The following is a 14040-nucleotide window of genomic DNA, read 5'->3' on the forward strand; positions in this document are numbered from 1 at the left end:
AAAAAACATTAATCAATCGTTTCATGTCAATTTGTTTTTTAAATTTGCAGTCAAATTAAATCAGTTTTACAGATTTTGTGTGAAATGGAGGTTGTTTTCTACACTTTTCTCATTAATTTACTCAAGTTTTTATGTTAATACCTTATTGGTGAATTGTTCTTGGGCTGAAATATGCTTGCTGTTATAGTGCGAATAAAAAATAAACAACACCGGTGACCCATGATTTTTATTTTATTTTACTATTCAAAACAGATGGTTCTACCTAAATACCAAAAATTATCAAATTCTAAGTTGAGCAAAATTTTCGTTAAAACTGCAGCATACGTCCTTAAGACAATAATACTCTTTATCACATGCCATACCCTGTTTTCCATGTTATATAACAATTACATATATTTTTAACTTACACATGTTTAATATATTTTAAGCGTTTTCATTGGCTTAGTTTTCGTTTATTGACCAAACGCATTTTGTTATTTTGCTGAAATGACGTTGCAACGTCAAATGACGTCACGAAATGTAAACAATATTCGGGATTTATCATTATGTTTGCGTAAATATTTATTTTATTTGCTCATTTAAAGGCATGTGATAAAAAAGATCTGACACTCGTTGTAATATGATACCATATTTTTTAACTCGTCCATGAAATTCGTTAGTTAGCTCGCCAAAGGCTCGTGTTATAACGAAATTCCTGAACTCGTTTACTAAAATATGGTATGATATGACAACTCGTGCCAGATCCTATATATTTTCTTATGAAAATATCAATATTTTATTAATCTTTATGTTATATTTAATACCTTCTCTGAGTATTAGCAGACTCCGCTCTTTTAATAATGTATTGGAAGATTGTTACCAACGATTTCACAGTCTCAGTGCTGTTATAAGATGGTTGCTATTTTTTTCGTTTTCATTTGCCAGGCGAGAGGAATAATAAAAATTCTCATCTATACGATTTATATAATTTGATTTAATCAAGTATGACATGCGATGATTTACTCAAACAAGTATCATACATATGTAAACATGAGATACTCAAAACAAAATTCTACAGCTTAGTTTACATCAATAGGAAAATTGAATGTTTTGCGGTTATAATTTTAAACTGCAAGTTAAAAGCTTGTTGATTAACATGTTTTTCAAACTTCAAAAGTGAGCTATGAAGGTACTGCGTCCTTCAGCAAGTTAAGACTTCACTCTTAACACCACTATGTTGTTATTCCCATCTTGTCCAACAATGATTGATGATGTGGTTATATTGAACACGACTGACGCTGGATTTATTATTCCATCCCTCTCCCCTGTAGCTAAAGTGGCCAGCTTCGTTCTTCTCTCATTACCCACCTGTAGTATAGTGTCGGACTCCCATCCACAGATCAGCACCTGGCCTGTTGGGTTGACATGTACACCCCATGGTACACGCATGGGACACGTAGGTCTGGGTCTGTTAACGTAGCCAGAACTGTTCCATCCCTGGCCAATGAAAGGCGCCTGTGCTCCTCTCAGCTTGTGATGTACAGCTTGTCACCTGTGGGACTAACAGCACATCTCAATACTGCAAAACAGACAAACTTCAATGTATTGAACTACTGTAGATGTTAAAAAATCTTAATAAACATACTTCAGTCAAATTGTAATACATATATCTTGTTATACATAGATAATTACTCATCTTACATATATGAATAAATACGAGTATTGATAAACCGTATAGTGTTACATGAAGGTAGCAAATTCACACCGATGGAATTTATTGCACGGTTCAATAAACATGAACTAACAAATTTGTGAGCTAAAAATAATCGGACAGTCATAGGGAAAGATATACTCTGGAACAATTCAAATATATAACTATTTAATAAAACACTTTTTACAAAACATTGTTCGATAGAGGTATAACACAAATTGAACATATCTTTAACTACAAGAACAAACATTTTCATACCTTCACAGAACTTTAAGAATTATATGATTTGTCCCGTTCTGATTTTTTAAAATACCACACGTTAGTTGGTTGTATACCAAAATGCTGGAAAACAATGAACATTGAAGAAATGTCATTCGTGCCACCTAGTCACCTAATTAATACAATTACCCCAACAACAAAATATGCAAATTTACAAACGAACTTTAATAGAGAATACACATATTAAAAACGACAAACAAGAACATAAATTGGAAATGCTTTTTAATAAACAGTCACATTGGGAATCAAAATTTACTAATTATATTCAAATCACAATCGATTCCTCCTTAAGAACGTTTCAGTATAAATATCTGATGAACATTGTTCCCAACAAAGAAAAGCTATTTAAATATGGAGAATCTAGTCTTTGTGATTTATGTTCAATGTCTGTTGAAACAAACATGCATGGAAGAGAGAAGAGAGAGAGATAGAAGAGAGAGGAGAGAGAGAGCAGAGAGAGAGAGAAGAGATCGTAAGAGCGAGAGAGAGATGCTAGCGCGTAGGTAGAGAGAGAGAGTGAGACGGAAGATCGAGAGAGACGCTTCAGAGACCTGACGCCGAGAGAGAGATTCGGAGACGAATGAAGGACGAGGTAGCAGAGAAGAGAGTGAGGAGTTGACAAAGAGGGATGTGAGATGTTAGAGATAGATTGAGAGAGAGCCGACGAGACAGGATAGTAGGGATGGAGAGAGATGCTCCAGAGAGAGAATAGAGAGAAGATGGAGGGAGACGAGACGAGAGATGGATCTGAGAGAGACGAGTATGCCTCTGAGAGGAGAGAGAGAGACTACTGAGATGAAGAGCAGAGAGAGAGATCGAGTGAGTGATGGATCGAGACCAGACGAGGAGCATGAGAGAGAGAGAGAGAGAAAGAGAGCTCTTGGAAGAGAGGAGATGGACGAGAGAGAGAGTTGAGAGAGAGAAGAGAGCGAGTAGAGATGAGTCTCGAGAGAGAGTTAGTGAGAGAGACCAAGAAGATGAGACAGAGAGAGAAGACGAGAATGAGAGAGAGAGAGAGGGGAGAGAGTAGAGTCCGCAGTCGTAGAGAGGAGAGGGAAGAGGAGACGAGGCAGAGAGAAGAGAGACCAAGATGGAGAGGGAGGGAGAGGGAGGATAGAGAGAGGAGAGAGCTAGAGAGAGAGAGAGAGACAGAGGAGAGAGAGAGAGAGAGAGAGAGAAGAGAGACCGACGAGAGAGACAGAGAGAGAGAGAGAGAGAGAGAGAGAGAGAGGAGAGAGAAGAGACAGAGAGAATGGAGGTAGAGAAGATTAGACGAGAGAGAGAGGAGAGAGAGGAGAGGGAGGGAGGGATCGAGGGAATGAGGAGGGAGGGAGGGAGGGGGGAAGGAGGGAGGGAGGGAGGAGGGAGGGAGGGAGGGAGGGGGGGAGGGGGAGGGGTGGAGGAGGGAGGGAGGAGGGAGGGAGGGAGGGAGGGAGGGAGGGAGGGGGGGCGAGGTGGAGGGGGGGCGAGGGGGAGAGGGAGAGAGGGATGGATGTCGCTAGTCAAGCGACATCGCTAAATCCTGTCAATGAGACAAGCGATCACTAGTTTAGCGACATCGTTCAAGCATGTCAGTGAGACAAGTGGGACAAGCGATCGCTAGTCAATTGACATCGCTCAATCCTGTTACACCTAAAAATCGGCCTCAAATCTAACACGTTTCGGCCCCAAAAGCATAGTCATTTCGGCTCCAATTTATTCAATCTTCTTTTCTGGTTAAATCTTTTTGAAAATATATGCACCAACACAAAGATTAGGCCTTTCAATATCATCGTGAAGCCAATATTCCTCTATGGAGCAGAGACCTGGAGAACTTCTGTAAACACCATCAAGAATATACAGGTCTTCACCAAAACCTTCCTTAAGAAGATCCTCAAGATCCGCTGGCAAGACAAGATCTTCAACGAAGAATTATGGTGAAGAACAGAGCAGCAGCCAATTCAATAAGACATCCTTCCGAGACGTTGGCGGTGGTTATTCAACACCCTTTGCAAGCCAATACGACAAGGCAATCTCTAACCTGGAACCTCCAAGGGAAAAGGAAGAGAGAGAGGCCTAGAAACAACTGGCGCCGTTACCTGGATGCAGATGCTTAGTAGATTGGCAAAACATGGCGGCAGCTTGAAAGACTCGCCCAGAACCGAAACGCATTGAGGAAGCTGGTAGGCGGCCTACTATGTCCCAGACGGGACCAAAGGCGAAGATGAGATGAACGTAATATAGGGTTAAACATGAAACTAATGACAAAACTGGTCATGCCCTTAAAACGGGCCGCATAGCTCAGTTTGTAGAGCAGCTGGACTGCAAAGCTGACGATCGCGGTTGATTCCGAGCTTGGTTATACAATTTTCGTAGGGATTTGTCATGAATTCTAAGAACATTTACCCGTATCTCTGTGTTAATCACATGTTAATTACTCGCATGTTTAAGTGCGGTTGAAGTTTTCTCGTAGGTCCCGGCAACTTCAAGTCATCACGTTTCGACTGTAGTAAAATGCCTTTAAATTTCTACTTGTTAAAAAAAAAGACAAGAGCTGTACTATTTGGCTATTAATATCATACAGTGGTCTTCTTACTTTGTTCAGATCATGTCCCTGTGGCATAAATTGACCATGCCTATGGGTGTAAGGGTGAAAAGCTGTTATATGGAATAAAATAGCACAATAAATACACTTCATTGAAACCACAAAACACACTGCTTTTATAGTTGATGTGCGAAATCAGATACAGAGCGTTCGACATATTAAAGAAGCAATATCAGACACAAATAAATACATACGAAATGACTTTGTTCAAAATTACAGAAATTACCGGTAACTGTGTCCCATTTCTTAAATGTAGTTTTTTTCACTGAATTTAGTTCATTGCACTAGAGAACAAACATTATTAACTACACATGTTTTATATAATAGAACGCTTCGGAATAAATTAAACTTTCAATTTTGCTGTTTGAAATAAATATTTATGTTTTATTGTGTACACTATTATGAAATGGTTTAATTAACTACCGTGAGATAATAAATATGAAACATTTTCTATTCTTATGTTTATTCAGATGGCATATGTTTATTAAAATTACCAAGTGTGTCTTGAGAGAAATAATTTTAGAATATGGATCCCAATGTTGTACAGAAAAAAAATATACAAGCGCTGGTGAACATATGTATTGTCTGATTTAATTGTTGAAATTATTTATCGTAATACCGCAAGCACATACGATCTATAAACAAGCTCGTTACATAAAAAACGTGTTTTATTCAACAGCTACTTTGTATAAATAAAAACAACAAACAAACACAAATTAGATGAACTGCGAATATATTGAATTTATTGAATTTATACTGTTTCAAAACGTTATTTTTATTCCATTGGTCTTGGTCCATAACGCGCTTTTCCATACACTGTTGAATATCTTTTAGCGACGCACATTAAAGGGGTCTTTTCACGTTTTGGTAAATTGACAAAATTAAAAAGAATTGTTTCAGATTCATAAAGTTTCGTTGTAGTTATGATATTTGTGTGGAAACAGTAATACTGAACATTTACCATGCTCTTAGTCTGATACTTAAAGTCATTAAAAAAAGTAATCCAGATTTCGTATTAGTTTTTGTAATTATTTAACCTAAACAAGTAAATTGAATTGAAAATCAATTTGATTTGTAATCGAATTGATTAGCCCATTGCACGGTTAACGCCTCGGTCATAGATTAAACTTGTTTATCTAGTGCGTTTATTATATGACTTTGATGTCAAAATGATACTGGTACAAACACATTTAATTACGTATTGGATCCCTTTTTAATGATATTGAGAAGCATAATTAGTTTACATCTACATCTACATGGTACTGCTATACAATCGTATGATCGATTATCAGAAGCAGGCGCGTAATCAGAAAATAGCTGTTACAAATATGTTAAGTGCAATTTACTAGGTACAGATAAAAAGATATCAGATAAAAGAAGCTACAAGAACTAAGATAAAAAGTTTATAACAGAGTAGACTTAGTACTGGAGGAAAGGATGCAGCTGCCCAGTAAAGATACCTATACTGTAAATAGCTTGTAAGGACACAGGCAGACCATTCTACAGACGAATACTACGTGGGGAAAATGAATTGGAGTGATACTTTGTCCTTGAGTATGGTACCAGGTAGTTCAGGTTTCTGGTGGGTGTCAGGTGGTGATGGTCAATCCACAAAATATTATTTTGTATTTTGTATAATAGGATGACATTACTGATGTTTCGACGCTGTTCTAACGTTTGCCATTTGAGATTATTTAGCATTTGGGAAACACTACTGGTGTAATTGTAGTCATTACAAACATACCTGGCAGCTGATCTTTGGACTTGTTCAATTTTGTAGATTAGATATTGTTGCCAAGGATTCCAAACAGTGGAACAGTATTCTAACTGGGGCCTTACATAAGTTTTGTAGGCAGGCTCTTTAACCGAATTACTTGCCTGAGATATAATGTTATTTTTATGATTGGTCCATGACAGGTCTTTATTTATGATGACACCTAAATATTGTGCAGCCTCTGTGGTGTTTAGTTGTATGCCATGACGTTTGTAGGGAAAAATGACCGGATGATATTTGCGGCTGATTCTAAGGATTTCACATTTGTCGGGGTTAAATTCCATGGACCAATCGGCTTCCCAGTTTTCAAGATTAAAGAGATCATTTTGAAGGGTTTGTGCATCTTGGGTGGATTTAACTGTTTAATAAACTATAGTATCATCAGCGAAAAGTCTAACCTTGCTCTTAACACTGTCAGGGAGGTCATTTATGTATGAAAGAAAAAGGCAAGGTCCGAGGACCAAGCCTTGGGGGACGCCAGATAAGACGGGAAGGTTGTCAGAGTTATGGCCCTCGACGGCAACCTGCTGGGTACGAACGTATAGAAATGACCTGATTCAACTTATGGTCTCGGGGATTATACATAGTCTATGTTATTTCAGGAGAAGTTTGTGGTGATCGACTTTATTAAAGGCTTTGCTGAAGTCCATGACTATAATATCAGTGTGTTGGCGTTGTTCTAGATTGTCATTGACTTCCTGGGTAAAAACTAATGAGCTGGGTTTCACAGCTATGTTTTGACCTGAAACCGTGTTGAAATGGACTTAAGATATCATGTTTATCATAAAAAGACATGATATTGGACACAAGTATATGCTCCATAAGCTTATACAGGTTAGAGAGATGGGTCTATAGTTACAGGGTTTGCATTTAGGGCCTTTCTTGTACACGGGAGCAATTACTGCATGCTTCCAATAATTTGGGACAATACCTGATTTCAAAGAAATTTGGAAGATATGGGTCAGGACAGGGGCTATTTCATGGTGAGGTTCCTTTAGTAACCTTGGGGAGATCTGGTCGGGTCTCGAGGCTTTACTGGGGTTTAAACCTTTAAGGAGTTTCCGTACTCCATCCTCGGTGATAGTGATATTTTGCATCTTTGGATGATTTTGTGGGGTGAGTAGCTGTTTACATGACTGAGAGAGACTCATTGGCTGTGGGTGAGAGAAGACTAATTCGAACTGTTTGTTTAATATATTTGTCTTAGTCGTTGCATCCGTAAAGGTTTGACCATCACTCTTGAGGGGGGCTACTCCACAATTTTCTGTTTTATTAGAATTGACGAAATAATCAAATTTCTTATTCGCCCTGCTTGTGTGTCATTTGAGAATATAACCTTGTCTAAGTACAACCAGTAGGAGTTTCTAATTTGCTTTTGGATCTGGCCTCTAAGTTTCTTAAATTTCTGTAGTAGGTCAGATGAGTGGGTGGTTGACTTCTTAAGTTTGGAGTAAAGTCGATTTCGTTTCCTAATTTGGCGTATGATGGAAGGATTTATCCAGGGCAGATTACGACGTACCTTTGTTTGTTTTGATGGGATATGGATGGAGCTTAGACGTGTGAGCTCACTCTTAAAAGACAACCGAGCAGAGTTCGGTCCAGAATGGTTACAGGCTGGTAAGGATTTTGCATATTTATTAAAGTCATTTTTTGAGGCTTGACCAATCAGCTTTCCCATAACTTTTAACTTTTCTGACAGTTTGTAGGGGACAGCCTCTATTAACTTTCATCACATGAAATACAATGTCGTGACCTGATGAGCCTAGTCGGGGCAATGTCGTGGTGATATGAACTTGACCGGGCACATTTGTGAAGAAAAGATCTAGGGTGTAATTACCTCTGGTGGGGGAAGTGACCATTTGTTGGAGATTTAGGTCTAATAGTATTTAGCTCTACTGGCCGAAGGCCTGAAGCGCTTATGTCATGGCGTGGTTTCCGTCGTCCGTGCGTGCGTGCGTGCGTTAGACTTTTTCTTGTTTACGCGATAAAGTCCACAGTTTTCATCCGATTCTTTTCAAACTTTTTCAGTGTCTTGATATTAATGAGGACTCGAGCCCTATCGAAAATGGGTTACATCAGAGTAAAAAGTCCAGAATTATCTCCCCTTGAATTTGAGAAAATTGTGAAATAAGGCTTGTTTACGCAATAAAGTCCACAGTTTTAATCCAATCATTTCCCAACTTGCACAGTGTCTTTATCTGAATGATGAGTCACACCCTTTTGAAAATGAGCAATATCGGAGTTATGAGTCCAGAATTATCTCCCTTTGAATTTGAGAAAAAAATGAAAATCTTTAATATTTTGCCATAACTTTTGCAATTTGAAGATAGCAACTTCATATTTGGTATGCATGTGTATCTCATGGAGCTGCATATTTTGAGTGGTGAAAGGTCAAGGTCATCCTTCAAGGTAAAAGGTGAAACAAATATAATTTTAAGCGGCGCAGAAGGGGACATAGTGTTTCCGACAAACACATTTCTTGTTTGTTTACATATAAAGTTCTATCCTTTTGAAACTTCAACGGATGTTTTATATCATCAAGGGCCAGAACCCCATTGAGAGTGAAGAAAATTTGTCCAACTTATTGTTGAAAAGGAGCCATATGCTGTTTAAATTTTACGTTTCTTCTTGTTTATGCGATATATTTCCCATTTTGGGTCTGTTTATTTACAACTTACTCACATTGTTCATACTATCAAGGGCTTGAGATCTATTGATTCCAGTCAGAAGTGCGATTCAGGCCCTCATGGGCCTCTTGTTCCAGTAGGGAGATATAGATATTCCTATGCTTGCAGCCTTCTATAATGGATTCGGTTGACCAATTTGTACTGGGCATGTTGAAGTCACCCAAGATCCAGATTGAGCTTTTCCTGGGAATCTTTCTTACCGTTGGCCATAGATCACTGAGGGACTCCTCGTCGTTATCGTGAGGCTTGTAAAAGTAAGAGATATATATGTCTCTAATACTTTTAAGGGAGATCTTTGCCCAGATCGCGTTACTATTAGAGTTAAGGTCGGGTTGTTCCTGACTGGTGATGGAACGGGAGATAGCTAACAGGGTCCCTCCTCCTTGGCTATTTAGCCTGTCATCCCCGTCCACATTAAAATTAAGATGATCCGGGAAGATTTCCGAAGAATTTATTTCGGGTTTATGCCATGTTTCTGTAAGACACAGGATGTCTGGCTCGGTCTGGGAGATTACCTGTTGCAGATCTGGGATTTTATTTTTAACGGAGCGGCAAATTATATTTAAGAACGTAAGGCGTTCCAATGGTTTAAGTTTTGGGAGTCTAGGGGGTTTAACCTTTTTATTCTTAGCATTGGGTGTTGATGTGGCAACTGGTCTTGTTCTAGGGCTTGGATGGCTAGTGTCAAGCATATAACCGCTAGTTTTAGAGCTTTCTTCTGTGCTTAGGGAACGCAGGGGAGAATATATGGTATTTTCACTCAGACTATTTATAGATTCAGATAAGAGTAGCGAAAAGTAAGGGCTGCAACATTTAGTACAGTGCCAAATAAAACGAGAGTCCGACAGGCAGAAGTAAGAAGTAAGTTTAATCTGCTATCCCTTGACAATGAGCATGATACCAGACGTTACATTGGTCACAGGCAATACCTTGATGTTCCCAAGTAACATCTGTATCACAAATACCACAAGGATATCTGAAGGTATATTCGTTTTCTTATACCTGAAGGCCTGGATTCAGTCAGTCAGCCAGCCAGCCAGCCAGTCAATCAGCCAGTCAGTCAGCCAGCCAGTAGTCAGTCAGTCAGTGTTGAAATAAAAGTGACCTTCTTTTTACAGGACTGTCTGAAATCGAGTCATTTCCAGTGCCAGATGATCCTTAAATCTGACCGGAAGAAATGGATTGAAACATAGCTAGCTTATCACTGTCGCTCGTGTCGTTCAAACATTGATGGAACATTTGACTTTGACAATGGCTTACAAAGACTGTACAAAGATTCACAATGTGGATTATTACAGCTGCGTGCTGGCGTCAAGTGGGAACGTTTGCTGCTAAGGGGTGTGCCTTGTAATGTATCCATTCATGACAATTTTCACAATCATACCCAAGATAAAGTTGCTAACGCTATTGCATCGGAATTCTACTGTACCAAGAAGATAGCACTTGAATGCACCGGTGACGGAAATTGCATTTATAACACATTTTCTATACACATGCAGGGGGATGAGAGCCGAAGTACTGAGCTGCAATACAGGTGTTGCATTTAGATGGTAGAAAAACGACAAATTTGTTAGACATAAGGCTTATAAACCAATTGAAGTAATGTCATCAGAGTATGACAAAGAGTGCATAATGTGTTGATCGTTCCTAGGCTTCCATGTGGCATATCATAGCACTGACCCTTTTGCTCGAGTCAAGGTCGATGTTGTGTATCCAGCAGTCAACGGAGCAGACAACTACAAGTTCAAGCATATTAACCAAGTTATCAAGCCACCGTTCGTAGATCCCGAGAAGCCTGTGATTACAATTATGTGGAGCAGTATGCACGCTCCATTGAAGATTCTGAGTATTCGTAGTATCTGTAGTGGTTGTCGGTCTAATGATGGCAGAGTTGTTACTTATGAATGTTTAACAGATTGATGTGCTGTTGGTAGAAGTAGTATCGGTTTGAAAGAAGTATCTGGTTTAACGATAGAAGAAGTATTGCTTCAAACGCTAGAAGTGGTATTGGTTTTAATGTTTTAAGTAGTATTTACTTGAACGCTAGAAGTCGTTTTGGTTTTAGCGCTAGAGGTAGTAATAGTTGTTACATGTTGTACCTGAGCCGAAAATGACCAATCCAGCGTAAATAATTCGAATAATTAGATATACAATATTGTATTATGTTTGTACTTTAATTAAGTGGGACACGTGTTTATCGCGGGATGATGTTTTTCGGCACAAATAATAATTAAATTTCATTAAACAAAACTAATAAACGTTACAAATAAACTGACCATTGTATCAACTATGTTACTATAAGAATGGAGAAATCTGAAACAAAAAAGGGAAATTACTCTTTAAACAAGTGTAACCTTTAGAAGCTGTTAGTTATTTCGATTTGTATAGTCCGTCGATTATGTCCAAGCTTTATGTATATATATTCTAGAATATAACTCCGATGTTTATAAATTAATTACTTCCCCTTACAAAAAAGTAGATAAAAGAATATCATATATAATGAAAATGTTATAGTGGTGTGTGTGTTTCTCTTAATTATGGGCGACGTGCACTAACAATGCGTATGTGAAACGACCGTACACATTATGTATGACTTCACATCAACCGAGTTTACATCGCTGGGTTCCTAGTTTGTCAAATAGTTAAGTTCAAAGAGGCTATGAATCATTTTAATACAGTTAATTATGAAACTTTAAGTTAATGCTTCTGATCTTTTTTCATTTGCAAATCTTTGAGAAAGAGAAATTATGTTCCTGTGTACGCAACTTATTTATTAACAGCAGCTCCATTTAATGTGTATTATATTCATTTGGCCAATTAAATTTCATCAAAACTTTTATTGTATAATATGTATGAGTATACAGTCAATTGATTGTACAATTAAATCCTGCAATTATATTAAACTATTTTAAGTTGACACATTTAACAACTTATGTCTTATCGCAATGTTCAAACGTATACATGTGTACAAGATGTGTTCCTGTGACATATTTTATTGGTGTATGTGTACAAAAAAGTGGTCAGTGAATCAAAACTGATACGTATTATATACAGATTAATATCTAGATTTCCTAAGTTGGCGATCTATTGCTTTCCAAAAAATGCGGTTCCCTTATACCTCAATAAATATGACATGGTAATTATCACATAATCACATACAAACAACAATCTAAGGTATAAAATATATATGTTTCTTTAATGTAATAGCAGAAAAAACAAGGAAGAAAGTGTTATTCCAAAAAAAACAAGTATGTAAAATATGTTAAACATGTTAATAGTAGCCTATGCAATATAAAGATAGCTATCACTAGTTGTTTCGTACAACCATCGACTTTATTGTCTTTTTCCATTCCAGTCCAATATATCGATTATCATCAATGTCATCATTTTCAATTGTGTCATCGAATTCGTTATAATTATTATTTTCATCTCAAGTTCAGTCCTCGTAAACACCATCCTCGTCTATATTATCTTCATTATCATCTCTATCATCTTCATCGCTTTGGTCATCTCTATTTTATTCATCATCATCCTCATCTCTATCATCTTCATAATCATCGTCATCTGTATCCTTATCATCTTCATCCCCATGATAATTTCTATCATCTCCACCACCATCGTCATCTCTATTAGATTCATCAGCATCGTTACTTCTATCATCTTCATCACCATCTACATCTCTAGCATCTTCATCACTATCCTCACCTCTATCATCTTCATCATCATCATCATCTCTATCGTCTTCATCAACATAATCATCTGTATATCCTTCATCACCGTCGTCATTTCTATCATCTTCATCATCATCGTCATCTGTATATTCTTCATCACCGTCGTCATCTATTTTGTCTTCATTATCATCCTCATCTCTATTTTCTTCATCTTCATTATTTTCATCTAAATCATATTTATCACCATCGTCATCTTTATCATCTACATCACAATCGTTATCTTTATCATCTCCATCCTCATCTCGATCATCTTCATCCTCATCTATATCATCTTCATCCTCATCAGAATCTCTATCATCTTCATCACCATCGAAATCTCTATCGTCTTCATCTTCATTATTGTCATCTTTATGATCTTCATCACCATCGCCATCTCTTTCATCTTCATCACCATCGTAATCTCTATCGTCTTCATCACCAACGTATTCTTTATCATCTTCTTTATCATAATAAAGTAAATAATAGTCAACAATAGCATCATGTATATCAGTGTCATACAACAAATGAACTATCAACATTGTCATCGTCACCTCTATCATCACCATCATAATGGTCATTTCTATCGACACCGTCATCATCGAAATATGCTCTCCTTTTCTTTATTTATGAAAACTTTATAACGCCGTCACTATGTAATTGTTCGAAATGACGTCATGATAAGGTTATTACCGTAGTGACGTCATGACGTTATTATATATTCAAAACAAACGTTGGGTATTTTTGGTTTTCGATTAACTTCTATATGCAGCAACTGATCGAACTTTCAACAAATGGCATTCTTGCACTGTACTTTTTACGTCTTGGCTAAGTAAGCTTACAGTTAATATAGATTTCGAGGGATTAATAAAAAAGCGGGAAAATTGAACGCCAATCGAAATTTCTGCCATATGTGAACGCAAACTTATTGCATTTGTCCAACAAATACCAGTAAAGGAAGTACACTTTTACAGTAACAACACGTTAATAGTGTGTAAATTAAGCGTTTAAAATAAGTAATAAGAATATCTATGACATATATAGTAGATCCGAACAATGTTTTGCTGAGTTTTTTAATTGTATTCTTGAATATAATTGCGTTCTTATCATGTAATAACTATTTTGTTGAGATTATGCATCACGCCGGGCATGCGAATACTTTGATAACAGATGGCACTTCGATACCAGATAACAACAAAAGCCACGCGCGAGAGTTGAGTTATTCAGCTTTTTTTGCATTTATGTTCTGTTCATTTGTTTTTCAGACACGTAACATTGTTTAATCTATTAATGGTATAGTACTTCGTATTGCGGAGCAA

At 37.4% G+C, this 14040-nt stretch overlaps 1 protein-coding gene across 1 annotated transcript; it reads right to left on the bottom strand.

Moving 5' to 3' along the window:
• Positions 1 to 12531: 12531 nt before the first annotated feature.
• LOC127878405 (prostatic spermine-binding protein-like) lies at positions 12532 to 13320 on the bottom strand. The gene is made up of 2 exons (XM_052424931.1): positions 12792 to 13320; positions 12532 to 12728 (listed from the first exon to the last, which is right to left on the bottom strand). The coding sequence occupies exons 1-2, from the start codon at positions 13318 to 13320 to the stop codon at positions 12532 to 12534; spliced, it is 726 nt and encodes a 241-aa protein (XP_052280891.1).
• Between the last annotated feature and the right edge of the window lie 720 nt (positions 13321 to 14040).

The sequence above is a fragment of the Dreissena polymorpha genome, chromosome 4 (assembly GCF_020536995.1).
Source record: "Dreissena polymorpha isolate Duluth1 chromosome 4, UMN_Dpol_1.0, whole genome shotgun sequence".
NCBI lineage: Eukaryota > Metazoa > Mollusca > Bivalvia > Myida > Dreissenidae > Dreissena > Dreissena polymorpha.

Coding starts and splice junctions, on each gene's coding strand:
- LOC127878405 (XM_052424931.1), bottom strand. CDS start 13,320: ATGACGGTGTCGATAGAAATGACCATTATGATGGTGATGATAGAGGTG. Junction 12,729..12,791: donor AGATGATAGAAATGACGACG/GTGATGAAGGAT, acceptor ATGATGATGAAG/ATGATAGAGGTGAGGATAGT.